This window comes from Synchiropus splendidus, chromosome 6 (assembly GCF_027744825.2).
Source record: "Synchiropus splendidus isolate RoL2022-P1 chromosome 6, RoL_Sspl_1.0, whole genome shotgun sequence".
In the NCBI taxonomy this organism is placed as follows: domain Eukaryota; kingdom Metazoa; phylum Chordata; class Actinopteri; order Syngnathiformes; family Callionymidae; genus Synchiropus; species Synchiropus splendidus.
In genome coordinates this window covers 3,566,551-3,594,460 of record NC_071339.1, presented here as the reverse complement: position 1 = coordinate 3,594,460, position 27,910 = coordinate 3,566,551, and the positions used below count along the sequence as shown (strand labels likewise).

The following is a 27,910-nucleotide window of genomic DNA, read 5'->3' as shown; positions in this document are numbered from 1 at the left end:
GTGCTTCCGTGTTGTTTCTTCTCTGGGTCCTCCTGAGTTCTCATGCTTTAGTTCCAGACAAAACAAAACAGCAGTAAATTTCTCTAGCAGATTGCCAGGCTGGCGTCTTGCCAGGCGCGACTCCTCGCCAAATTGACAGTTGGGATAATGCATTTTGAGCGTTCCTATAGGGAGAAGCAGCCATCGTGCGTAAGCCTCATTCGTAGTGGATAAAATAAAAAGGATTTGGGTGAGTGATAGACAATAATCAATCCCTCGCTTGCAACTATATGATAATTCACTGTTGCACGGCTGTAATCATCCACAACAATTTCGAGCTGCATGTTATCAGTCATCGAATCAAAGAAGGCTGAAAAGATTTTTTTGGAAAGAATCGAGTTGTTGTCAGCACAAGTGGGATGTGAAGTTACACTTAAAACACAAGGGTCGGCAAGTGTTCCTGTTCATGACTAGCTGCCTTCTTTTTTTAACCGGCTGGGAGGAGACTGAGGCGTCGACCCAGGTGCAGGGATTGTATCTGCTCACTGGCCTGGCAGCCTCTTGGGACCCCTGAGTCAGAGCTGGTGGATGTTGGAGAAGGGTGCGCAGCCTTCTGAAGCTGCTGTGCCCTCTCACCCCGACCAACAGATCAGTGGATGATAGATGAATTGATGGATATTTCACTGGAAAACTGAAGAAATTCCCCAGCATTCGGATATAGCCTGTAAAAACATGGCTCATATTATAAATGTTTTAAATCATCATTGTGTTTGACACGGCCATCCACCCTCTCAGATGAATTTTGAAAAATAAAATATTGCTGATAAATATTTCAAAGAATATGTGTTATAATATCATTTTTTTAATTTAAGTTTAGTTTAGTTTGATATTGACCGTGGGTTTTTTGTTTGTGGCAATAATTGAAAGTTGAAGACTATAATTCAAGTGAGACACATTATTCTAAATGTAGAGGCTGTAATAAAAAATAAAAGTAATAATATATTGGCCGAATAGAAGGTGGTCAATATATTAATTTAATACCATTTATTTAAACACTAAATGTGTCATAGATTCCAGTTTGCTCTTTGGAAAGATATACATCATTCTCCTGGTAACCTGTTTTTTTTTTTATTTAGAATGTGAAAATAAACATATCTGTTAGTAAATCAGCCCCTTAACATACACTTGCTCATCCAAACAAGTCTTCCTTTTCCAAGCAAACGATCAATGCTGATCGATTATCAGTTAATGGGAAGTAATGAAATGTCTGGTGTGAGAGGGAACCTCAGCTCTGTGACCTTTGTGCACCCTTCTGTCCACTGGCGAGCGATGAGTGGTCCGGCCGTGATGAGGGTCATGGTGTTGCCGTGGCCAGGGGAGGGGGCTGTAGATAGTTGAGGTTTGCTGCAGATCGGCCGACGGCTTCCGTCTACGGCAGCGAACGAAGGCTAGCGCTGTCGGCTTCACAGTGATAGCTGCACGGACGACTGCTGAGGTCTCCAAGATCACCTTGATAACGGAAGGAAGGTGAAACCAGGAAATGGCCACGGTGGTCGATCGCTCACCCTGAAGTTGTTGATCCCGCTCTGTAAAGAAGGAAGCGGCTGTGTAACCTGCTGACTCTGCTTGAATGCATTGATTATGTGGAAGCTGTGGTTCTTAACAAGAAAAAAAAACTTGGATCGAGAAGTGTTTGATCATTTAGCGTGTTTTAAGCCTGGATTCCTTATTTCTGGTTTTTGACTTTTCACAAAAAGTCTTATCTCAAGCAGAACCTCATCTATTTTGTCTACAACAGACAGGAAATCTTCAAATAAAACTTCGATAAATAAAATAAAGGAGCAAAGGATTATGGGAGAAGGGTTGAGGCGTAAAAACGGATAGTTATGTGATTATGTGTATTAACTGTCTTCTTATTTGCCATGTTTGATGTTTGTCTCAAGTGTTAATGTTTCCCTTTTGTGTAAATACAGTTCGAACCAAGTTTGTGTGATGTGAGAGGCGAGGACCAGCGTTCTGTCAAGTCATCCCATTCGACGTTTGACTGTTTTATCTTGTTTTTTTAATGTCCTTTTTTGCAGTATGTATTTGGAAAAATACTTTGTTTCTCATACTTTATTTCACCTAAAGTAACCAGGCATTTCCACTCGATTCTAGTCTTGATACAGAGACTCATTTCAAGTAATGCACTGAGGTAGAATTCAGCATATGGTGCTTCGTTCTACACACTTTCACCATAGCTTGTTATTTCTAGTCCTGAGCTTGTTTCAAGGCGACTTGTCAAGAAAAAATATCTCAGTGCATGGACATGGAATTTCTTTCTTTTATGCTTGATATCAGTGTTACATTTGGAGTACACATTTTTTGCAGCGCAGCTGAAGAGGAAGTTGGCATTGAACTGTGTTAAATGTTGTTTTGGCAGCTGGAATGTGGTTTTGTACGCTGGCTATAGGTCATCACTGCCTTTTCCCCTCATCGCTAGCAGAAACAGCCTGAAAAGTGGGAAGGCAGAATGACCAAGTGTTTTGTCACACGAGTGTATTCTGGAGTTTCATGGGAGCGAAAGAGAGGAAAGAGATTGCTGGGGCCCTGGCTGGTTGCCCTCTCTATGATCTGAGCACTTACCCAGTGTTAGACAGTTGGGGACATCAAACGCTCTCAAGAGGGGACATGGAAGCACAACATCAGGTGCAAATGGATTTCTCATGTTTTTAATTGATTTTCTGGAACGGTTTCAGACGACTACAAAGGGAAAATGGCTGGAATGAACTGAGATTTATTTATTTATTTACTTTATCGAAGAGCATGTTTCCTCGAAGCCTCAAGAGGTCATGTGATGGAGACCCGTCCTTGTCCCTGTACATGGACTCATGACAAGAGCTGACCGGACTCACGATTGAAGATGCGCCTTTGTTTCATTCTCCTCAGCGTTGGCCTGAAACCACCTCTACGCAAGTCACCAACCTCACTTCAGGTGTTGACACAGGCTTTGTGTGTGTGATTTTTTTACGGTGTTTCTCATCATGATGCTGACAGGCTCACAATCATGACCACGATCACTTTTCTGCCGATTGATCAGAAAAGTGACCTTTTCCCAGATGAAAGGTCAGGATCTAAAAAAAAAAAAATAAACCATCCCATCACATTGTCTGAATGTTTGCTCTTCAAAGTCTCCCCAGATAAATACCATGAGCCAGCGGGTGGAAGGTCAGTGCAGCAACAGCCTCCGGACTTCCAAAGAGAAAATCAGCATCCAGGCAATTACTGCTGTGTGATATCAGCGTGTGAGATACCCTTTGCGATGGCCTTCATCTCCTCCTGGGGAAATAAGGATAAGTTGTGTTTCTTGTCTTGGGACCGTTGAGACCAGTGCCGTGCTCTTGACTGTTGCCTCGGGGGTGGGGTGGGAGTGTCGACAGGATTAGAGAGGAATGGTTCACAGCCAAGGATAATGAAGGAGATGCGTCTTACATTCGATCGCTGCTGTTGGGAAGTGGCGACTTTACACTCTTTACACTTGGAAAGTACTATCCAGATGACCGGCTCCACTGTCTGAGGTCATGAGATGCACCGACATATAAAACAGCGATCTCAGAATTCAGTGAGTTTGTTGGTTCCTCACTTGCTATCCATCCAGTCCGTGGGTCTGGAGAAGCACTGGGTGTGAGGCAGGAGACTCTCTGGACAGGTCGCCAGTCACACCTCTTCTTGGACTGTGGGCCTCCAGTCACTAGCTGTGAACCTTGCATTCCGTTGCCATCCCTTCTTCCTAGCGCTTTGTTTACAACTGTAAGTTTCCTCTTTCTGACATTCTCAAGTTTTCTTTGGAGCATCAACAGCTCCTGCCACTCGAGGCTGCTTCTCCCTCTGCTGTTACTCTCTGATCCTGATGGAGGATAAATGGAGAGTGATGGCAAAATGCTTGTGGTGGTGAAAGCTGTGAGCAGAATGCAAGATTCTTAAATCTAAATTCCCGTTAGAATGCGAGTGTTTGTGAACGTATATGAGTCCTCGGGGACACATAGCCACGACTGACTGTGGAACAGTTGCCAGGGATTGTCTTTTGTGGAGAATTCACACAGCCAAACTACAAGCTTCCTCTGTCAGGAAACCGATTTTTTGATGATGTGCAATGGCGATTATTTGGGAATTCGACGTCCAGAGCAGCCAGTGAAGATCAGACGGGACGATGATTGTGTACTGCGAAGTCCTGGATGTACGTCCCCCTCAGACCATAAGCGAGAGCAGGGCTGTGCACTGTTTAGGGCTTGTGAGAAACTATTCATGTAAATACAAGGTATACCACCTATATCAAGTTGAAGTACGAAAGGGATATGAGACAAAGGCTTGCGATGTCCCACCATCTACCTGAGGAACCTCTGCGACTTACTGGTACTGTAGGTCGTGGCTTTCCTTTCCTGCGCACCTGACAGTGAAGAAAGACTATGCCAGTAGTTGCTCTGCACAAATACTGAGTGTATATGATGTAGGACCACAGTAGTAATAATATTTTATGTCCACATGAATAGCTCCCGATGCACTAAACCAGGGGTTCTTAACCTTTCTGATGTCGGGGCCCACCTTTCCAGAACAAATGGCTCCGGGTCCCATTCCAGGAATAGAAGTGATTCCTTTCTGATTCCAAAATTTTATTTGTGTTCTATAACCTCACATGTAAACAAACATAAACCTTGTGAAATGACATGAAGCCATGTGATCAGCGCAAAGATTTTTGTCATCAAAAAAGTCCATCCAGCAGCAGAGCCAGGTGCAAGTCATGTTCATCAAATTTACAAAAGAAAAAAAGAAGAAAAAAATACACTTGATGCAAAATGTTGAGAAAATTGGTACTTCATGAATAAAACATTAAAACGTCTATTATATCATATTTTCTTTTTCATAAATAAAAGAAGATAAGTGTAAATGAAAGTATCGTCAAAATTCATTTTCATTTTAAAAATTGCTCCAAGGTGCTTTCATGAACAGTATTGACTGTTGGGGGCGCCATCTCTGTCTTTATCATTTTTTCTTTTCAAGAACTTCTTCATACTTGGTAACTATCAGTTCAATGACACACTGCTGCCACCATCTGCGGCAAGTATATTAAAACTGAGTGTCTCGTGGCCCTTGTGTCCCAGATGTTTAAAACTTTAAGGGGTCCTCTAGGGGGCGCTCCCACCTAGAAGAAGCCCTGCACTAAATGATATTATCCAGCACCAAGGAGCGTCTGTAACGTCCACCCTGACACGTTAAGATCATATATAATCCTTGCAGTTCGCACCTTTCTCGTGTGTGTTGGTCCAACAATTGTTGCATGAGCTCTTTTCTCCTGTCCTCCATTCCATCGTATTAGTCTTTCGGACTCCAAAAGTGTTGTTTCTCTCTGAGTGTGTATTTGTAATGCTAATTGGGGCAATTATACAGAATCACAGAGACACGCTGAACACAGCAACTAAACAATCACCGGGGAAACAATCACTCGTATGCTAATAACTCCGAGAAGGTTGGAAGGATGGAGACAAAACCCAAAACGGTGCGAGCGGGAGCCGCCAGTGAGTGTGTTTGTGTGAGGGCAGGTGAGAGGAATGTGGAGGGAGACTCATCAGAAGCTGCTCACCACGTGTGAGAGTCTGAGGGGATCCACTGGAGAGTTGCATGGTCTCATCTGCATGTCAAGGCTGGTGTCCAGCCGGGCAAATATGGACCTCGCGACCAATGTTTTTTCACTTGTCTGAGCAAACACACAAACTCTCTGAGCGGTCACCTGGACCACTGGGAGAGAGCGGCCGTGGTGACGGTTGTTTATCAGTTTATCAGCGCTTAAGTCAGTGAATTGAACTGTTTGCATCATTCACATCGAGGAATGGAAAATGTGTAAAATTAAAAAATAAAAATGGTAAAAATAAAAGCCTTTCAATTGTCTTTGAAATGTATTACACATTACATATTTGTTCTCAAGAATATATATGTAGAATATATATATATATATATCAAAGCCACCTTAGAGCAGCATTTACACAAATGGCTCCACGATTTAGGCGGAAAAAAAAATGACAACGGTAAAGTTAAATAAATAAATAGTGCCACCTGCCTCCAGAGTCATGTCTCCATTTACTGTATCCCAGAACCTCATTGGTTGCCTTCCTCTTCTCCGTTATCCCCTGCCACTCTTCATCTGTTTACTATGACGTGTACATGGTTACTGGCGGTATCGTTTTAGCATTAAAAAGGTTTAAATATGCTGATCGTTTCAGGGCAGAAATAAGCTCAGCGAACACATTTCCTTTCATGTCAAAAAACAAAAAAATCGCAGTCATGAAAGTGGGTGGGCGACTTCTCATTGCGGCTCATTACACGACTGAAGACTTTAAAACTTTTGATTCATAAACTGGAATAATTTATGGCCTGATAGTGTAGAAATACTACATGAGAAACTTCCGTAGTGTGAACTTTTATGAACTTTAATGAGCATTAACCATCCTTGAGTTTAATTTTTGCCTGCCCTTTAGCACAGCGTCTCATCAACAGCTCCCCACAAAAATGGCCGACCTCACAATATAAATGAAATGTGGCCGGGAATCAATCCACCTCCGCAGGAAAGAGGCGTCTCTGATGGAGCGTGCGGCGCCCCTCTTATGTTAATACGTTACCTCGGGAACACAGTGTTCTGCACGAACACAACAACCCAACCTTTTTCTTCTTCCTCGGCATCGCTCTTGCCCGACATTACCTTGAAGGCTTTTCGATCGACTGTATCAGGGAAGAGGCCGTGCTTTATCACGCCGCGTTATCTTTTTAAAAGGAGGTAAAGTGAGGATAGTGCCTCAGGGCGACACTGCCTCTTATCTCCCAGTGCCACATCATCATCATTTCACCTCGCCAGGAGCCAGGTGCCGTGACCCCGCCTGGGTCTGGTGACAAAGCAGCCAGTGTGAACAAACCAGGGGATCTGGGAAACAAAATGAGCTTCTGGGAAATATCCGAGACCTTCAATGAACCGTGTAATGACTGTAATGAAAAGCCATTATTCCTAAGAATGCATTCCTGGGATGATTCGCGTTTGCCCTTCCTACACATGCGATTCAGTGAACAAACTGGGATTTAATCTTGCCTTTTGTGATCATGAGGCAGATGCTTTTTAACTGTGTGTGAGGCAACCGCTGCATGTTTTTGGACGGTTAGAGGAAACAAATGTTGCCGGCGTAAAGTCAAACAACGGCAGGGGTGACATCCAAACTCATAGGAAACCAGGAAATCAGTCGGTACAAATATGGCACATTTCCAAATAACCCTTTGAAGGATACCAAATGAGTGCTGGACAGTTCCACAAACTTTTTCATTGCTCTCTTTAAACGCGTCTCTGATCTGGACTTTGGTTCGCGATGGTACTTATTTTTAATACAGGGAACCTTTGATCCATGACACTGGTCGACTCTGAGTCTCTGGGTCCGTGTTTATTTTATTAGATGGAGTGGTCCTGATAGGTCTGCCTTGGTTCACATCAACACATGTAGGCCTCCTGCTGCGCTGGCGCCTCGGCGAAACACCCTGGTGAAAATAGTTGGATATTGGATGGAGCTCCGCTCCAGTATTGGAGGCAGCGTCCTCTTCCGCGTCCCCATTAGGCTTCACTGATCGAGGACACACTCTCACAGGCAGCGCTAATGCTACGACCCAGCATCAGTTAGGGACCATCAACAAATTCTAAAGCGTCAAAGTGTGAGTGAAATCTTCAATGAGGCCATGGAAGACAACCATTTTAGGAGAGAGAATTGTGAAAAGGTTTTTCATCACACAAGAGAAAGGACTGACAGTTTGTATAATGATTTCCAGAATAGAATATGACTAAACGGATCATTTATTCACATTATTTCTCATATTTCTTCAATAACATCTAGGAAACGTGCCCTTCTGGGTTCTACCAGTGACATGAAACACTTAGTTAACTATTTTATTTAAACATAAACAAATAATGATGTTGTCAACAAGCTCCACTAAGTTTCATTATAAAACATTTTCACGAGAAACTTAGAATGAGAATAGAATGTAAATGTGTTTATCGTGATAATTATAGTGATCGTTATTCACATTTATTACTTTTTTTGTCGCAGATCCAAGTCACCACTATCCAGGATGTGGTCTGAAGCCGCCAGATTTGACAGAAGTCATTCACTTTTGGTGGTGTTCTGTACTTGTTGAAGCTATTGTGATTCACTGGAATGGCTTCACTGCTGCACACCCTGTTCTCTGCCCCTCGTGTTTTCAGAGCTGCACTCAGTGACATTTCACACATGTAATATATAGATCATGTAAGTTATTGCTGTAACACTGGATAAAAAAAATGGTGCACCAATGGCGGCAGTTGACTGCTTTTCTGGTTAGTTTAATGTTCTCATCCAGAAAAACCCGCTGTTATTGCGTCCCTGACATTAATAAGCTTGAGTGGGTTTAAGAATATATTCCAGGGATTAACACTGGCTCAGTGGACTTTTGGCCAATCTGATGAAATCAATAATTAACCTTAAGAGGAGAGAGGCGAGGATTTCACGCTAAAGTTGAAGCTCGAAATTTTATGATCACTTACACTCGCCTTTGGTTTTAGGCTTTGGATGAGGACACGCATGCCAAGGCTGCTGGTGTCTGCCAAAGAGCTGGAATGAAGGGTCACCTGCCAGAGACTCAGTTGGAGTTTGAGGTCGTGTTTTTTTTTTTAGTAAAGCTTCAACTTAGTTGCCTTCCTTTGGAGGTTTTCCTGGTGTGTGCTGCAGGGTGGAGATGCTGGAGGAGTTTAGGTGGGATGTGTTTGTGTGCAAGGGAGGCTGGATGAAGGGGGGAGAAAAAGCTTGTAGGCTGAGTGGAGGTGTATTAATCACACTGACGCCTGGCACTGCGATCTGTGACCCAGTCTTTTAATTGCCTCCGCTCTGCTTTGCTCCCTCTCTCCCTCTTTATCTCGCCTCTCCCCCTTTTCTCATTCCTCGGGCCTCTTCATGTGGGAGAAAGCTACTCCAGAGATAAGAGAAGGACGGAGGACAAACCAAATACTTGAGCAAAACTCACAGCACAGCAAATGTAGTACGACTTATAAAAAGCAAAAAAAAAAAAGGTTGGGTTGTTATTGTTTTCTTCTGTGGTTCTGGCAAATCGTGCTGACTCGGGAGTCTATTAGGGTCTGTGCTGCAGTTAGGTCCGGCCCGGCACCGCTCTCCTCTTCGTCATGTTTGCAAGCACAGAACCGCCAGACCAACAGCATCGCTGGATCAAACCCGTTCTTGTCTTTATGTCTCAATCCACATGCAGGTGAGGAAGTACAGTCCTTCATTGTCTTTTCACGTTTTATCGGTTATCAATTATCGGTCAGCTGGGCTGAACTCTACATATATAAGACCTGTGAACTTGACCATCAGCTGAATGAATGCAGGATGACATTGTCGCCTCTGTGCTCAACTTTGCAGATAACATCAGCAAGTGTGAGGTATTTCCCTCGCTGTGAATGCACACTTGTTACTATGTTCGAAGAGCTTAAATAAAAGTGAATAACTGAAGTCTTAGTTTTTCTTCCTGTTGTTACGGTGAATGAGTATCTGTGACATGTGAGCCAATGCTAAATAGCAACATAGCTAATGCTTGACCCAACGATCCTATGATGTCAATGACATTTGCTTTAAGCCTTTGCTTGTGTTAATAAACAGCATAGAAATGGACCATGGGAAGGTGGTTGGACGCCAAATCTACACATCACCATATCAGTGTTTTACTCAAAAGATCTGAGGATCAGTGCAGCGTCTAGTCATACGTATACTGGTTTATACATATCTCAACTCTTCGGTTGTTCAGTCGGTCTGTCGCGATGGTAACAGAGCGATCTACAAGAGCAAACTAAAATGTCTCTCCCACCGTCGTACTTAACCATTTGTGTGGCAACATAGCGACAGGCAACATGGCGGCATTTATACAAGCCAATCTGTAAATATGGTGCCTGCTGTAGTTGCTACTCAACACAAGCGGATGGTGGACACCTGTAACCTCTGTCTGAGTAACATTAGAAAAGGATTTCGATCAAACCTTTTTAGTAAAAAAAGTATGAAACCAGACCTGGTTGCGGAGGTTTTAGTTATGTCATAGGAGCAAAACGGAGAGCGAGACGGTATCACATTCTGAAGAGTGATAGTCAGTTATTCTGATGGAGATCAAACAGTGGGATAGAAGGTTTGGTGCCGATTCACGGTCAAAACACTGTGATGGTGGTCGCATGAGTGTAAAAAGAAAACGCAAAATAAGTAGCAGACGCCGTGGGAGAAAATACAGCACGAGTAGCAGTGGATGCAGAAGCGATGTTCACGGTCCAGCTGTAAACTCTCATCATTAAGATGGAAGAAAGGAAGAATGTCACTTATGAATCAGATAAACATCTGTAAAAGTTATGAAATATACTATGGTCAGCACCTGCTACACACATTATGTAAGTGATTTTTACTGATGCTAACTTCTCTTGTACAGTATACCATCATCTCCAACAGGTTCTAACAAGCGACAGCCTATTGAAATGGCGATGTCAAGAATACATCCAGATGCCACATTTGGAATAAGCAGACTGAGAGGGAAGCGTGAGCGCAGGGGGAGGGAGGTGACAGCATTTGGATCTGCCAGATGCCAACAAAACATTTCTGTAAACATGTTTTGGAATGGCAGCTAAAACTGCGCCAGAGTAGTTCTGTTTCACCAGAGAAACATGCGCCGTGACTAATGTTAATGTGAGATGACAGCCTTTTCCTGCAGCCGGCCTCCATTCTCTCAGTGTCACGCACTTGCATGCGCACCTATGGGAGCGGGAGTTACTGACACCCGTGCGTATTTATGCATGCAATGTAATAATTGTACATGGGAGCAGCTTTGTCACACCCTCCCACTCCCAACGTCCCCTGTCTCTCGTGCTCGTGGTTCTTATCTCTCTCACTCACGCGCCACCACGACACACACTTGAGTAGCAGTGGTCTCCTTTTCATGAGCGTGAGCTGTCAGAGGGAACTGTGTGGGCTTTTGTTAAAAAAAAAGGAGAACTGCAGAGGCAGAGAAATCCATTTCCAGCTGTGACAAAAAAAAAACCCTTTTCAGGGAAGTCACAATGTACCTGGAGTGTTTTTAAAAACAGAAGTGTGTAAATGGAATTACTTACCCGCCTTCCTCGGGAGGGGCAGGATGGATCTGGGAGGCAAGATGGAGCGGGATTAAAAAGTTTAAAGTGTTGGAGCAAGTGAGCGACCACTTTATTTGAGGAGCACTTGAGCTCCTCTCAACCGCCCTGGGTTGCCCGGACAAGCGGCAATGAAGCACTGCTTTTCACCTCAGACTTGATGTTGTTTCTTTGACTCTCATGATCTTTCAAAGAACTGCATGTCAAACTGAAGGCCCACTACTTGGTCAGGGGTCACCAACATGGTCCCAGGCAGCCAGGGGAGTAGAAATAAATAAATAAATAAATAATAATAATCCTCTGGGCTGTATGTATAACCCCTTATGTGCCTTCAGCATTGCCGAAAGACACCGTGACTTAAACACACGGCTGTTTGATGGGCTTTAAAGAGCAACTGACATGTCCTTACCTTTAGAAAAGAGCAGTGCTCTGTGGCTTACTGCACCTATCCCCAACCTCCATCTTTCTATTACATGATGCGCTGCCCATGGCATCAGGATATACCGCCGAAGGTGGAACATGTGCTTCTATTGAAAACCTAATGCGTCAACATGCAACGCTGAAGGCTGCCTTCAGTGTCAGCATAGGACTCAAAAGTCAGCATGTCAATATATGACATATATCACCATGTATATAGGCCACTACACAATTGCAGGTCTTCTGTTTGCACAAGTCATTGGCAACTGTCAAAGCTCTTCCCACTTCATGCACATGTCCCCAAATACTTTTCACCCTCTTGTACCCTTCAAACAAATCCTTGCATCTCAAGTAAACACTTCATGAAACTGTGCAATTACTCTTTCACCAAACCCACACAGACACCGAGAATCTGTTGTTTTGGGAAAATACACTGATAGCTGAAGCCCTGCAAACTTGTATTAATATCGGTGTGAACACTTTACAAGGTCATAACAAGCATGTCCGTGGAAAGTAATCTGCTGAAGTCGATGTTTTTCTTTTTGTTTAAGTATGAAGTATCACTCTGTGCTGGCAACAGATGCTTTTTGAGAAAGTTAGTCCCCCATTCTAGAGGCGTTGGTGTAGTAGACAACAAGAGTTAGATATTGGTAACTTGTCCGATTTCAATCCGAGCGTTTCAAATATTTCTTGGGGCATTTATTGGCAATGTGCAAAAAGAAAATAGGCTGTTTCCATTTATTATTAGTTTGGGATTATTGTCGCCCCAAACATATCTCACTCTATTTTCCACTGCCATTTTTTTTTGGACCAGGACATATATGTGTGACGTGATATCCGGTCCAGACGTGTGAGGTTTTGGTCCAACGATATGCTGAGAAATCCACCTCCTGCAAGCGTAAAATCTTTTTTTGCAAATTTCCATTCATGTCTATTTTCACTATTTGCGAAAAATTCGAATCGGAATAGGCGGATGGAAACCCCAGTACTGATAACATAGCACAATGCTGTGGGTTTTGCTTCTGTTTACGTTGTTTTTTAGACTTAATTGAGCAAGTCATTTCATGAACATTTCCAAAAACAATCATGCTTCCTTTCTTAGCCATTAATTCCATAACAACCTGTGATCAAAATGAAAGCGACTAAACAACTATGGTATTAAAATATTTATCATTCATTATTATTTGAATGTTCTTTCATTAAAAAGGACATGGTCTGTGCAAATGTTCGGTGTTGAACCCCTGCAATATTGACTGTTTGTTGAGCAAAGATTGAAGAATAGACAATGCAACGGTCGGCTTCAAATGAGGCTGGAAGTTGTATTGAAGCTTCTGAAGCTGCAGTGGTCTGTCGCGTATACTCACCCTCTTTTGTTGCAGAAAGTGTGTCCCTGTTTACAATGCGCACACAAATGAACCAGAGTCTGAGTTATGTGAACATGCAAGGACTCATGACTGTAATAATGGGGAAATTGTTGGTTGTCAAACTCAAATGGGCGAGCGTCATCGTCAGCCGTATTAGTTATGACATTCCTGTGATCCGTCATTTGGTTTTATGCCGCTGTCTGTCAGTGACTCACTGGCGGGTAAACCATTTCCGCAAATGTATTCGAGTGGTGATTTTTCCTTGTTGCCTGGTGCAAAGCAGCAGGTCTCCTGAGGAAGTGTTTATTTAGCGCTGAGCCACTGTTGTGATGAAGAGCACTTTAAAAGAAGCGGCCCCATATGTTCTGTCTGGACCGATTCATCAGCGCCGTCGGTGACACAGTTGATGCTCTTCCAATTACGTTGTACCATAACTAGGTGTTGTTCTTCTTTTCGGTGGTGTGAAAGTGAAGCCTGCCTTTGAATCCCGCTGGCCTTGATGTCTTTAAACCTGCCGTTATTATTAATGATGACAAACTGAATGACTATTCAGTCATTTGTGTCCTTGACAAGAAGGACCCAAACTCAACTTAACATTCTGGTGAGGTGACCAAAAAGGCAGGCTGGTGGACACAGGTGGACCGGATGAGTTTTCTCTGCTCAGCGCTACTGAGAGACAGGTGAAGAAGCTCAGTCATTCCACAGAGGCTCTGAGTCGAACTGCTGCTTCCATTCTGTCCATTCTGAATGACTCTTATGGAGAGGATGGCAATATTCAAAAGCCAAAGCTTTCCGTGTTTGAGTGTCTTCAAAACAGACTCTCAAATGTCTTTTCACTTGTTCCCTCTGTATTGATACTGCTAGAGGTACATTCACACCATTTTACACATTCATTTTTTGGAAAGACGGCTTAACACAATGTCACCCTCCAATATGAGGGTGGCACCGCCGACTTGTTTGGGGGGAAAGAGTCAAGATGGACTCTGATGGACCCAGAAACATCTGCATCCATGTCTTAGTTTGCTTTTAATAGACCTCTTATGTAGGTGAAGGGCCATAATTCTGCTTCTCTGTGTTGACTATCCACTGCCACTAGACTCAGATGAAGATGCTCGAGTGACTGGAAACCAGCAACTACTTGGGTGTGTGTAGCAGAAGAGTGGCGCTTGGTCTATACATGCCTTCAGGATGGCTCATGGGTCGTTGGGTTTTGCTTTCATTGGCTTTCTGGTTTTGTCTGAAGTGATTATTTAAAGTTTGTTTGCTTTGATTTGATAGGCGAGTTCGAGTGAGCACTGATGGTAAGTATGAATGCAGTAGCAGGAGATGTGACCGGACCTTCAGTACGTCGAAGATCCAAGTGTCATAAAGGGAGACTAGGAAGTAAATAAAGGCTGTTAACAGAAGCAGATCTGCAGCTAGACTGCTGCTTTGTGTTAAAAGGGAATCAATATGGCCCTAAACACGCCTCTGACCAGAGCGTAAAAGTGATGTTGACTTTGCTGTGAAGCTTTCTTTCTTTACATTGTAATAACCTGCTGGGCACAGACTTGGCATCAGTAGAGGAACTGTGTGCGGGGGCTGGACGCTGGTGGGAGGGTGTGGGGTTAAACAGCGAGGGAGGGACGACAAAAGCCATGGTGATGTGAAAGGAGGACATCGAGGACGTGGGAGTTGAGGAGACAGGGAGCAGGGCGGTGACACGGAGGGAAGGAGTGCAGGAAAGGAGAGGTGACAGGTGAACAACATGATGGAGGGAGTGGGAGAGGGGGGAGGACAGCGATGGTCAGCGTGTTCTGTGAGGATTCAGACACCTAAAGGATGTAATATATTGGCCTTCTCTTCAGAATTGTTCTTGGTTTAGAAGCATAAAGAGACAACGGCAGTCTGTGTGTAAGTGTGTGTGTGTTGAAGGCAGCCGGTCAGACACGGCTGCTTGGCCTCTCTGTTTCAGCCAGGACTGTGCAGCCATTCGCTCTGTTGGACAGTATGTTCTGTGCTGTACAAGCAAGAGGAGTGCAGTGGAGCAGAATGACACCAGCCTGCCAGACGCTGCTGTGGATGGCAGGACACACTGAAATATAGAAATAAGAAGACACGCCTGCGAGGGGGGAGGGTTGAGGCTGAGAAGAATGAAGAAAAACTTGCATCAGATCTCACCTACACTTTATGTTTTCATTTCATTCCTGAGGAAATACATGCAGTTTGTTATTTCAGAGAGCAGGCTCCGCATTAGGGTACGAAACCCGAGGCAGAATGTATTTTAAAGGATCAAAGCAGGTCATTGAAGTAGACACAACGCAGGTTTCAAAGCCATTGCAGATACAAATTCTGAATTACTGGGGAATTAATTCTCATTTTTCAGCGCAATTTTGATTGAGTCCATTATTAAAAGTATTCCCTTTGTCCTGCTAAACATTGGGGTTTCCTATATTTCAAAAAGTATACTTTTTTAATAAGCAAAAATCATGGTCATTGGCCTCCCAAAATTGTTACACACCTTCCTGGCTACGAGTAAGACTTGTTAAAATTAAGTCTTGCCCTCAATTTGACACGTAATATTAAATATCAAATTGCTATTGTATATTATTAGAGTGGTACCTTGGTTCTCGACCACAATCCGTTCCAGACGGCCGTTCGAGAAGCAAGTTTTGTTTGAAATCTAAATGGATTTTTCCCATTATAATGAATGGAAAAATAAATAATGCGTTCCAAGCCTTAAAATAGTCTTTTGTAGGAGTGAATGTAGAGTGTCTGCTGCAGGTGGCTGTTCCTCTATGTGTGTGGCCGCTGCATGTGGGAGGGGTTGCCGAGTCAGTGACGTCTCTCCAGAAGTGAAGAGGTGCCCGGTGCGTGTCCAGCTCTGAATGTGCGCTTCTGTGCAGTTTGGCTGTGACAAAGTCATAAACCAAGTCACGCTCTGTCCCAGACTGGCCTCATCCCTGTCCCAGCTCCAGCCCACAACAGGACATCAGACCCTGGAGTGGAGGTGTGGAGAGCGAGCACCTCCCCTGTGACACTCTACCACGGTCCAGTGTGGAGACAGGAAAGGTTTTACACCTCAATATGAAGAAAAAACAGTCAGTAAATGTAGCTAACGGGACATGTCTGCATACAGAGGCTGCGTTACACACAATAACAAAGCGTGTCGTGGGTCAGCTGGTCGGTCCGCACACGTTAGGTTTTCTGGCTTTTTTGGGGGGCGTTCGAGTTCTGGATTTTAGTTCAAAATCAGAAGCAAAAAATTCTTGAAATTTTTGTTCGAACTCCGATTTGTTCGAATTCTGGGACGTTTGAAAACCGAGGTACCACTGTATATATAATGGCACCGGTTCCCTTTTCCATCACACACTCAAACCATGCATCACAGTGTAAAGTGCATCTTCTATTGATTCCTCTGTCATTGAGAGCTGAACGTGTGCCTACGTCACTTCTCTCACACAAACCCCTCCGGCTCAATCAACTGTGTCAAGGTCTTACCATGTGAACTCAACCCCTCCAAGGTAACCTGAGACTCAGGAAGTCCATTAAAAAAGCAGAGACACTTACAGCGCGGCGCTAAAGAGGTGCCTCATAGGCAGCATTTATGTCTCGTCCTCACCGGCAGCAAGGCAACATTTGAGCTGACCAGACACACACACAGAGAGCGAGGAGGAGCAGTTGTGAGCAGAGCTCTGCAGTGACGCACCAGCTGCGCCGCGAGAGACCCATTTAAGTGACAACAATTAGCCTGCGCGGTTCAAGCTAATTAAGGTGATTTACATAAAGCACGGCTGCCATCACAATTCATCGGCGGACAATTCATGCTGGTCCGTGTCACAACCTGATGCTTAATGATTTACAACCTTTTTGTGCGAACCACAATACAAGGCATTTATTGAGCGCAAGCCTTGTGCGCGGCTGTTTTAATGTGGACGGTCTTCGCCAACACAGACTGATAGACACGTCGCGAAAGCGTGTCCCACCCGCCCCATTACAAGTGCAATTACGCCGAGGTTTGTAGCATCATCGCTGCTCCCGCTTTATGAGTCTGATGCTTGGGAGCGACGTCGCACGCGCTCAGAGATGAATTGAAAAGATGGCTAGATACGGAGCGGGCGCCGCCTAATTCTTCATGCAGCGTTTCTGACTTTAAACAATCATCTCGCCGTGGTTGGGAGCGGAATATCTCTTCCCTGCGTGATTTATGAAATCAATTTGTTTTGTTTTCAGCTGCCAGAGTTTGTACGATAAGATCACAGTGTGTTTTAACTTTGTGTGCGCGACTGAAAGACAGGAAGGATGAAAAGAGTCATTTTCCTGACGCATGGTTCTGCGTCACGCCGTAAACTCTTATGATGCGTGCAGCGTGTGAGTTGGATTTAATTTGCCATTGGATTGAAAATGATCTCAAGAAAAGCCCAACACAGTTCAGTGAACACAAACCCGATGGATTGATGGATGCCAGAGGGCCTTAGATCATTTTATTAATGTTACCTGTTCAATACTTGAGTCACACTGTCACACACTGTTTCTTGGGTAAAACTCTCTCATGTTGTTGACATATTTTCCTTGCTGTCTCTCTACTATTGGACAAGAATAATCTGCCAAAAAAAGATGCCGTCTCCCCCGTGTTTCCTCCGCAGAAACAGATAAGCGCTGTGTTTTTGAATAATATTTGAAAGTGGTGAATCAGCAGTGTCAGGGTGAGATAGTTTGATACATGTGTTGGTGGATGGCTAATCTCAAACCTGCCAGATTTGCCGAGGATTTACTCATCAACCAGATTGGCGTCGTTCTAAATCTCAACCTGCTTCCTGTTCTCTGTCTCCGCAGTGAGGTTCGACGATTGCCAGCACAACAGGGAGGTGGGTTTTGTAAGTAGCGACCCCAACTTCAGCGTGAGGCCTGACGGGACGGTGTACGCCGAGCAAGAGGTGGCCAACCTGTCAGAGCCGGTGCAGTTCATGCTGACCGCCCTGGGCCTTCACGACCCACGTATTTGGGAGACCACGGTGAAGCTGGCCCCAGCTGGACACCCCCATCCCTTACCCCTGACAAAGGTAAGGAGCCACGGCGCATTACAGGAACGCGTCTTACTATGAATATAAATTGGCTGGTCGCCGCAAGACCGTTTTGGAACTCTAATATAACCTTATCGGACCTCTTCTAAAGACATCACAGCCTTGGTTTTCAAATGGTCTGCTTCATTTGCTGATTCCATTTTACGCTCTATTAAAGCGGCAACTTCAAAATCCTTTGTCTCTTTGACCTTTTCTAAGATGAACTGCTTTACAAAGCGATTCTGAGTCGCGGCTTGATTATCTGGAATTGGAGTTTCCAAACCAAACAATTGCGGTGACATTGATTCAGAATAAAAAGGAGGAACAAACATGGCTTGTCTTTGGCATCGCAAGTCCTTGACCACAGGTTTCCCCACAGGAAGCACAGTTGGACACATGTTGTTTCATAAAATCCAATGGAGAGATGCACTTGACCGCAAAGGTTCCACGCTTTCAATGTCGGAACAGTGGTGCGAGTTCTTGAGTTTTATTTAACAGATGCCTTCCTGTCTGGCATTTTGTTCTAGTGTGGCTTCCTGTCAGCAGAGGTCAACACTAGCTGAAAGAAGTAAAGAAAAGTGCTTTATTTGGTTCAGCCTCTCGGAGAGAGAAAGCCGAACCGTGCCGTCAGATCTGAACCTCAAGCACCTTTGAAACATATGTCAATATCAAGCACTGATTTGGAATGAGGCCATTTTCATCTGAATCTTGCAGAGAGCAGATGTGCGTTGATGGTTCAATTTTAACTTTAATCTATAACTTAGAACGCACAAAGTAACACAGCGAATGGCTCGTCTTCAGGTGCTGACTGTGTGACTTCTGCTACTCCTAACAAGGTTGTCTCTATAATAAAATTGCAAACTCAACATCACGATCGAGGAAGACTTTCTATATTCCATACCGTCTTCATTACTGAACGATCTAAAGAAAAACATCTGTGAAAAGTGATGAAAAAAATGGCGTTACTTAACTTCTCAGGTTGCACTTCTGTCTTCAGCACTACACATCTTCAGTTGAACAAAACACATTTGAGTCATGTAAGTGAGCTAATGGCTAACGTCAAAACAAACGTTAATGTAGCCACCAGGGTGAGTAATGATACGCAAATGTTCTGGATCTGGATGCATTACTAATTTTGCATGGTACTGTTACACAGCGCTCGCCTCACACTCTCCAGACACGCTAGCTCCCTGGCCTTCAAGATGAATTTGGGATTTTCTTGTTGCTTTAAAAGCAGTGAAACATTGATTCGTCCAGGCTGCCGCTCTGAATACACATTTATTTAGCATACCAAATGTGTTTTTTTGTTTTCAAATGGTTCCTCTTGTGTCTCCGAGGTCCTGCTTTTTTTCCACTTTAATGTAGCCCTTCTTGAAATACAAACCCAAAAAGCAAACTTGCCGTTAAAGAGTTGCTCTCTTCCCCCAACTGACATCATGTCACCTGCTCTGTGGATGTTCGTCCCCCCTCCTCTGTGTGAGAGCGCGTGTACAGCTTTAATGATGCAATTCCAAGTCTGCAGATGTCAAGTAGAAACATGGAGCCATTACCTGCTACAGCACTAATAGCAACGCTGCAGCACCATAGGTCCACCAGCACCGCTGCCGTCACTGACACCCGGTGCTGCGCTGTGACACACAGCCATTATCATGTTTCCGGATCTGCCTGCTGGATCCAGTCGGGCTCGGTGTTTACTCATGTTTCTAATCACGGCATATGAAGTGTACAAGTCATGTAGCTGGAGGCTTTGAGAGGGAGAGGGAATTAAAACCCTGCCCGCTGCTCCGCCTGGAAACGGTGTAATAATTGACATTGATTGAGCAAATGTTCCACTCAAGAGAAGGTGATGTAGTTTCAAAGCAGTTCAATAACTCAACCGGGAATAAATGGGTTTCAGCTAATTCCATGGCCACGCTGGGATCCGATCTTCATTTCAGGAACGTCTTTTTAAACTAAGGGTACACACATTCGCAGTAAGGCCACGGCCGGCTGCCATTTCTTTCTCAGAAATATGGTGCAGAACAGAAACAGTGCTGCAGTGACAGAGACCAGCTCCTGAAATATAGGGAACTAAACTAGTGAAAACAGGCAGAAACTTCTACGCAGGCAAGTAACTCTGACCTCTGACTCAGACCCAGTTGGCCGTGCGAGAATTTCTGAGGTCCGTGGATTCACGTTGCAGTTGAGATGATCGTTCAAACAGGAAATCAAATGATTTCCGAGACTTTCGATTGCTTCTAACAAACATGAACAATGTGTGACAGTGCACGTGCAGCACCTCCTCCCCCCACAAAAAGAGTGTGACTCCACTTGTTCGCATAAAACCGCTTTTCGTGTGATGGAGCGATGCCATGCACGGATGCTGGAAACTGTAACTGCTGTTGGTGTGAGTCTGGGTTTTCAGTTGAACCCCTCTCTGGAACATTTCAACACTGACTACATTGGCTACAGAGTACAAACATGATCGACATCTTTTAAAAAAGATATCAGAACACAAGACGCACGGTGATGTCAAAATTGGCGCTGAATGGACCCAGCTTCAGCTAATGTTGGGGAGTATTTATAAAGTTATAAGAGTCTGAAACCAATGATATTTTAGTGAGGTTAGTTGGGAAGTCTGAAGAGTCTCACCCAAGACAAACACTTGGAAAATGGCTGGAAACTGAAGGCCAGAACTTTAGATTCATTGTCTCAGTTTGCCGGTTTCAGTCATTAATAAAGTTGAAGATGCAAGTGTTGAGTGTTGTCTTTTTAAACAGCCAGAAAACTGAAGTTATCGTATGAAAAAAAGGGACAAAACGTGGCCAAGGAGTGACCATTTTCTTAAGGCGGGAGAAGAGCTACTGAGACTGTGGACCACAGTGCAGCAAAAGCATTGTGTGGAATATCGCTGGCCCTGGTCTTCCTCACATCCCACACTCCCAGACTCACACAGGTGGGGCTGACTGTGAAGCACAACCAAACGTGTACTGATTTCATGGCACGTTGGACTGACTTCCACACCAGCTGAGAAGCTATTAGTTATGCTCTGCTTGTTTTAATGCCAGCAGTTTGCAGGAGCAAGTATTTCAATTTCTCAACCGTCCACAAACGGAACAAGTTTTTTTTTTTTTTTTTTTTTTATCTCTGAAGAGGCACTGACCTTTAAGGTTGGGGTTTGGTTCTTGCTTGGAGCTGTTGGAGCTAAGGTGAAGATTGAACGTTGGCCTGTATTTAATTGAAAAGAAAAAGATGCTTTTCTCTTTTTTTCTGTTGTCACTTTGACTTTTTTTAATAAAGGTTGACAGTTGACAAGTTGAGAAGATCTCACCCATCCTGCTGTTTTTTAAAAATCCAGTAGTATGCTGTCTATATACTTTAATTATGTGGAGATCCATTCTTTCTCCTAAAAGAAAATGCTGAAAAACAAATTGGTTTGATAAAGTCACAGGCAAGATCTCCCTGGTCTTTTGGGTTCCAAATATCACAGAGCAGTAGCGAGGAGACCTCAACAATGAGTGTGACCAGGTCATCTCTAGGTGGTGTTGATGTCAACCAAGACATGATCAAGACTGGAGGGTATCGCGACTGAGACAAGACCAAGATATTTGGAGGTCGAGAGTGATCCACAAATGAGCCGCAGTGGGTGCAGGCACAAGTTGATGAACCAATCGGTGTCAGCTAAAACACTTCTGACACTTGCCAGTTGCTTACTAGTTGCACCAAAAACTGGCGCCCATTGTGGCCCCTTTGTGGATCAGTTTGAGACCCCTGATGAAAAGACACAACAAAGAAAAAACACACAACACAACTGAGGCCAGGACCCTGAGAAACAGCAGCGATCTCGAACACTACCACACCATCTCTCGGTACAGCTCTAACACAGCTGATTCAGCAATGATTCAGTCCACTCTGCTTCCTTGTTTCTTTCTTTTATTTTCTTTTTTTTTTAAATTGGTCAAACAGAAGATATTAACAAATCTTCAATACCTAGGGATGCATCCATCGATTGGTCACCGATCGTGATCGACCGATTTAAGCATGAACAGTGAATGCCGATCACTACCTGTCATTGCCGATCACAACATCCGATCACTTGTGACAGCCGGCTCTCTGATGAAGCCCCGCTGGTTGTGAGGCGCCCGCTCCTCCTGACTCGCTGCTTACTGGGCAGCAGCATGTCTGCTGTGAAAGTTCTTATTGGGTCATGTAAAGTTGGCATCCTGCAGCACATGCACGGGACAACGTTATACATCGAAGCGCCTTCAAATCAAACACGCTATTTAAAGCACCAACACTTGACGGAGCGTGAGAGAGTTTTCTGGGCTCATGAAAGTGAGAGCGCTGGTTCCTCAGCAACAGGCTGTTAGCACTGTTGACGCTAAGCAACACCCGCCGGTCCGAACGTGACATTGTCGGAACGCTAAGCACATTTCCAGAGAAATAATCATTAATTTCACAGAGCTAGATGAATCTGAATCTGAAACTTTCGAAAATATCCAGAGTGCAACTTTCATAAATGCAGCGCGCTCTGTCTCGGAGTCCCGCTACAAGCGGCCAATATGTAAATAATTCACGGACATAGCAAGGTCTCGATAGATTCACCAAACTGCGACGTCTCACATCGAATTAAATGTTTTTCAGTTGTCATTTGACATAATATTTGCTGCATTCTGCAATGTTTTTTTTCTATTTTTGGCCTTCTTGAAGAGGTATATTAAAATGTGTCTGAATTAAAATGGTTTAATGGTTGATGTTTTCACATCATGTACACAGGAGGTCTCACCATTTTCATTCCAAATTCAATGTGATCGGTTGTGATCAGCTCTCTGGCAGATCGGTATCGGTGATCGGCAGCAATAACCCAGATCGGAGCATCCCCATCAATAACCGTTTGTATACCATATTGTCTTTTTCAAATGATGTGCCTCACTGACGGAAGTTGACATTCTGCGCAAAACACATTCATTTGTGTGTCCGCTGAATGTGAGAAACCACACAAGTCTTTTATCATGTGGCAGCGCGTGACACGCCCCCTGAGTCGCCTGTGTCTCTGCTGCGGCGCGTCTGTCGACAGTCCTGTTGTCCTCTCATTATGTCCTCCAGATTTTACCGTTCACGTCCAGTTGAATTGCTCATTGCTTTTTACTTATTTGTTTGTCTTTGGACTTAATTTAGCTCAAATTAGCATGTGCAAATACGCACTCAGCCGGACAAACACACTCATGCTAGTTCCAGCTTCGGCCAGAGGAGGAGCTGCCAAGCTTCCACGCCAGCCTGCTGCCCATCTCTACCTGTTAGTGTTGTGGATGGTTGGCGCTGCGAAGAGAATAATCCCACATCACCGTCCCCACGCTTTCACGTCTGTCTGCTGTCCGATTCAGGTCGACAGCCTGTGCGGGGTGGAGATCCTGAGCCTCTGGTTCCGTCCTGTGAACTGTGAAAACAAGCCTGGAAAAACGTGGAGTGTGGATGGTCATGTGTGGCTTAGATTGTGCCTCTCTCGCCAACAAAGGAGTGTGTCTGAGAATTGGCATGGCAAAACATCAACCTGTGTGTTGATGTGTTGATATGTGTGTGTGTGTGATTGTGCGCACGTGTGTGCTTGCCTGCTGGAATTGTGTTCTAAGTGGGATGAGAAGGATTTCCACTGTGATTCAGGTGACAGCAGCACATTGCCTGTGTGTGTGTGTGTGTGTGTGTGTGTGTGTGTGTGTGTGTGTGTGTGTGTGTGTGTGTGTGTGTGTGTGTGTGTGTGTGTGTGTGTGTGTGTGTGTGTGTGTGTGTGTGCGGCCGTGTGTGTGTGTGCTGAGACAACAATAGGATTAAGTGGATTACAGCTATACAACCATCTTACACAGGAAGACACCAAAGAGAATAGTATAAAAACACACTTTTCCAGCCCCTTCTTAACCGTTTTCACCATGCGAGACAAAGCTATAGGCTGAAGTCTTCGGTGAGGCCTGGCTGTTTATATCAGACTGCGGACAGAACTGTAATGCAAGGTTGACCTGCTTGCTAAAAAATTCTCTAAAACATACACATTTGAGTTGGACAGGAACAACTAACTTAAAATGTGAAACCATTGTAGGGACAGCATATTGGAGACCCTGTCTCTGGACCACACACCAGCTAAAGTCTCTGCTCGTGCCGACCCGTGGCAATGATCAAATATAGTGCTACGTGTACGCTGCCAAGGACTGAAGAAGAATGGCTAGCTCTTGAGCGCGACCAGAAGGTTGTGAGTGAGAACATTAGCCAGTTTTTAATTGTTGGCAGCATTTTTGGGTCCCCAAGGGAAATAAAAGCGCGCGTGAAAGACGGAGAATCGTGGAAGAAAATAGTACTGCCCAGCCAGGGCTGAGCAATAAGTCCATACATTTATCATGAAGTGGTGAAATGGTGGGAAATCAGATGGATTGCATTGGTCCCTGTTGTGACACACCTGGGGCCTCATTTATACATAAGCATAAGGAAAGTATGTACCTGTTTTGGTAGACTGAAATGTGTTGTTAAAATGACTAAACAAAAAAAGGTCTAAATAAGAGGCTGCTGCAGAGAGAAAGAGGTTGTCAGTCACTCAGAAAAATCAAATCATCGTGGTAAAATGGAAAAAATAGTTGGTGGTGGGACGAGTCGTGAGTCGAAAATGAGGCAACAACGATAAACAATAAATAATTTCCAAGTGACTGCTTCTGTATTTCTCAGTGATTCATTTTCATGTTAGCCGTTTTCACAAAGGGCAGGTGTTTTTCTCACAACAACAGGATGGAGTTTTCTCATCAACTGTCTTTGTTTTTTCAAGTCGTTTCTGAGAAACCTGTTTGGTGTGATGATAGCCTTCTGTCTAACCAAAGTGTCACGTCGTGTTCTCTGGGACAGGATGAACCGCCAGGGGGTCTGTAATAATGTGTTCAGGCCGAAAATGATTTCTTTTCGAGTTATTTCAAGTCCATGCGGCATCGAGTCGGGTAGGCTTGAAATGAAGGACGAAAGCTTTGGGATCAAAGAGGCAGCATGAAAACAATGCAACCGGCATTTTCAAGTCTCTCACTGCACTGTTTGCTTTGACTCCAAATTCTCATAAAACCAGAAACATGTTGGTAATATTGAATAAAATATGGGAAGCAGAGTTAGGAGTGGCAGAGTCCGAATCAAATTCCAATATGATGCGCATTCCTTTCAATAAATAATGGAACAGAAATGGATACAAGTGCATAATAAAGGTGACTTGTTTCACACATTGGATGGGAGGAAACTATTGTGCTTCTTTTATTGGATTCATTTCCAGTATTGTAGTAGTGTGAGCAACATTTTTCAAATCACAAAAACTATTGTGACCCTTCAGGATTTTCTGATTGTTGTATCCAAAAAGGTGGATTTTTCTTTTCTATTTCTTTTTTTTTTGTGAAAGTTGCTATTATTTATGGTTCCGGAGCAACCTGACGACAAATAAGAACCTTTTCAAAATTAGCTTGTAAAAAACTAGTGTCCGTTTGTAGCCTAAGAGGTTCAGTGATTTCACAAAGAAAACACACACGCACACAAAGTAAATAAATGTGCATGCTAAATAATGATAATAAAATGAGTACATCTTTTTTATCATGATGTTCCATGAGTAGTTTGTCTGAGAGGTAAAGGTGGGGAAATGGAAATGCAACATTGGACCCGATATTTTTCGGCACACGTGACCATTTGGCGCGCATGGCTTCATCTCAACAAGGTGGGAGTGAATATATGTCGATCGACTTCTTTTCCTCTGCGACATAATCAATCCCTTTTGTTCATGTGCTGTGAGAATGCCGGACCAGCCATGTGCTGGGAACAAATCTGAAATACTGTGCACTTATTAAGGCTAACCAGAGCCGGGGAGTCAACTCATTAAAAAAATAAAAAAAAACCTTTCTGCAGAAACAGAAGCTTATTTCTGTGACCCTGAGATACGGTCGGTCGGGATTTTGCTTCCATTTTAATGTAAGAAAAAGGCACACAAACAAAGCGGAGAGTATGGCCTGGATCCAAGTGACGAAAAGGTGACAAGGAAAAAGGAGGAAGAAAGCTAAGTGTCCTGGCAAAGGCCTCATGAAATGAGACCCAGCAGCTATCAGAAAACATTTGCCTCTCTGTCACTCTCACACAATTGGTTCATTGTCAGCATGACAGCCAGTGTTTTTATTCCTACCTTTCACTGAGATGGATTCAGCTTTTCACTTTCACACTTTTTTAGATTCATTTTCCTACTCGCCTGTATGGAAAAAGAAAATAATAGGAATAAAAAAAAGACGTTCACGTGTGTCCTATCTTTCAGCTGGGCATTGAAGAAATGTTTTCGAGAGTGTGGGAGTCCCAACCAAGAGTGATCAAGTTCCCTCGCAAACATCAGAGAAGCTCCTCTGTCAACGGGCTGAGACGGCAAAAGAGGGACTGGGTCATCCCGCCTATCAACGTTCCCGAGAACTCCAGAGGGCCCTTCCCTCACATGCTTGTCAGGGTGAGTTGCATTGTTTGTCCGCTTGTGTTGTCGATACTTGGCAACGACAGAAGTAAATCACTGGGGAAGCAAGACAGGCTGGGAATATTGGGCATCAATAGCGATGAACTTTCAATCGTGACTATTGAGCGAACTTCAATATAAGCCACACCTGTTGTTTTGAGTGCTTTAATGCCAAGGAAACACCTGTGATTTCTTTAGTCTGAAGTGAAATGGCTCAATATCTTGCTAGCACGCTTGTTTGCCCATAAAAATCCATACAATGATCATGTGTCATTGTTTACAAAAAAGTAAGTCGCAAATATTACGGTACCTCTGTACTAAATGGAAATATTTAATACAGAATTATATTCAATACGATAAAAATTCTGAAGAATTTGTTCTTCTTCACCCCAACAAATGCAATTAAGTTAAACATGGGAAACATCTCGCACCAATTTCATGTTTAGTTTTTTCGGGGGGAGTGACAGGGTTGTATCACAAATCTGCTCTTCATTTTCTCTGCTGATGGACAGACCAGATTTAGTTTGTGTTTGCTGATGCCATAGTGAATTGGACCTAGAGTAGAGATATGAGTTGGAAGACAAGCAGGAGAGGTGAAGGAGAGCAGAGGAATGAAGGTCAGTGGAAGCAAGACAGAACTGGTGTGTGTGAGTGAGAGTAAAGTTGCAGGTAGTGGAGGTGTGGAAAAGCAAGTGTCTTGAATCAGTGACACAGAGTTATGGACAGAGGTTGATGCTGCTATTTTGAAATACGCAGACAGTTCTATTGAATATGTCGTATTTTCTATCCATCCATCTAAAATGACTTCACTGCAAACAATAATAAATAATATGTGAAATGCATTACATATATCTAGTAAAGATCATAAGAAGGACCAAGCTAACTTCAAATGCGATTCAACACGATCCAAACCACCGATCGAGTTTGATGATATCGAGAGTGTCTTGCATTTAAAAAGCTACCGGCTATTAAAGTAGACAAGTGTTTTGGCATTAATACAAGCGCTCTTGGACCCACTGCTGGTGCATGAGGGGAGAGTGCCAGCAGGTTGGAACAGGGCGTCGGGGGCGATGTGTGACAGGAGAGTGGCAGCCAGAGTGAAAGGGAAGCTCGACAGGACCGTCGTGAGACCTGCCGTGATGTTTGGTTTAGAGACAGTAGCTCTGACACAAAGACAGGAAGCAGCGTTAGAAGTGGCAGAGATGAGGATGCACAGGTTTTTCGGAGAGACACTGGACATGTTGGATCAAGTTAGTTGGAGATGAGGTGAGAGAAGACAGGGGGAACATTTATTGAGCAAAACATATGAGTCAGATTGTGCAAGTGTCTTATCACGTACTGGACAACAATACTGCGACAAGCATCCCCGTGTTAGACAACCGTTCCATCCATCTCTCAGTTCTGGTCTTGGATCCGTGCCTCAGTGGACCCTCTCCTTGGC

General features: G+C 43.9%; 1 protein-coding gene across 5 annotated transcripts in view; it reads left to right on the top strand.

Moving 5' to 3' along the window:
• cdh4 (cadherin 4, type 1, R-cadherin (retinal)) overlaps positions 1–27,910 on the top strand; it is a 247,797-nt gene that overhangs the window by 134,467 nt on the left and 85,420 nt on the right. For 3 of the 5 annotated variants that reach the window (XM_053868371.1, XM_053868374.1, XM_053868370.1), the window contains 2 exons: positions 17,770–17,996; positions 26,284–26,466. In XM_053868371.1, the coding sequence (XP_053724346.1) occupies positions 17,770–17,996; positions 26,284–26,466 (410 nt within the window). Of the gene's footprint in view, positions 1–13,518; positions 13,635–14,232; positions 14,256–17,769; positions 17,997–26,283; positions 26,467–27,910 lie in introns of those variants that run through there. The other 2 variants (XM_053868372.1, XM_053868373.1) reach the window with 2 other exon arrangements.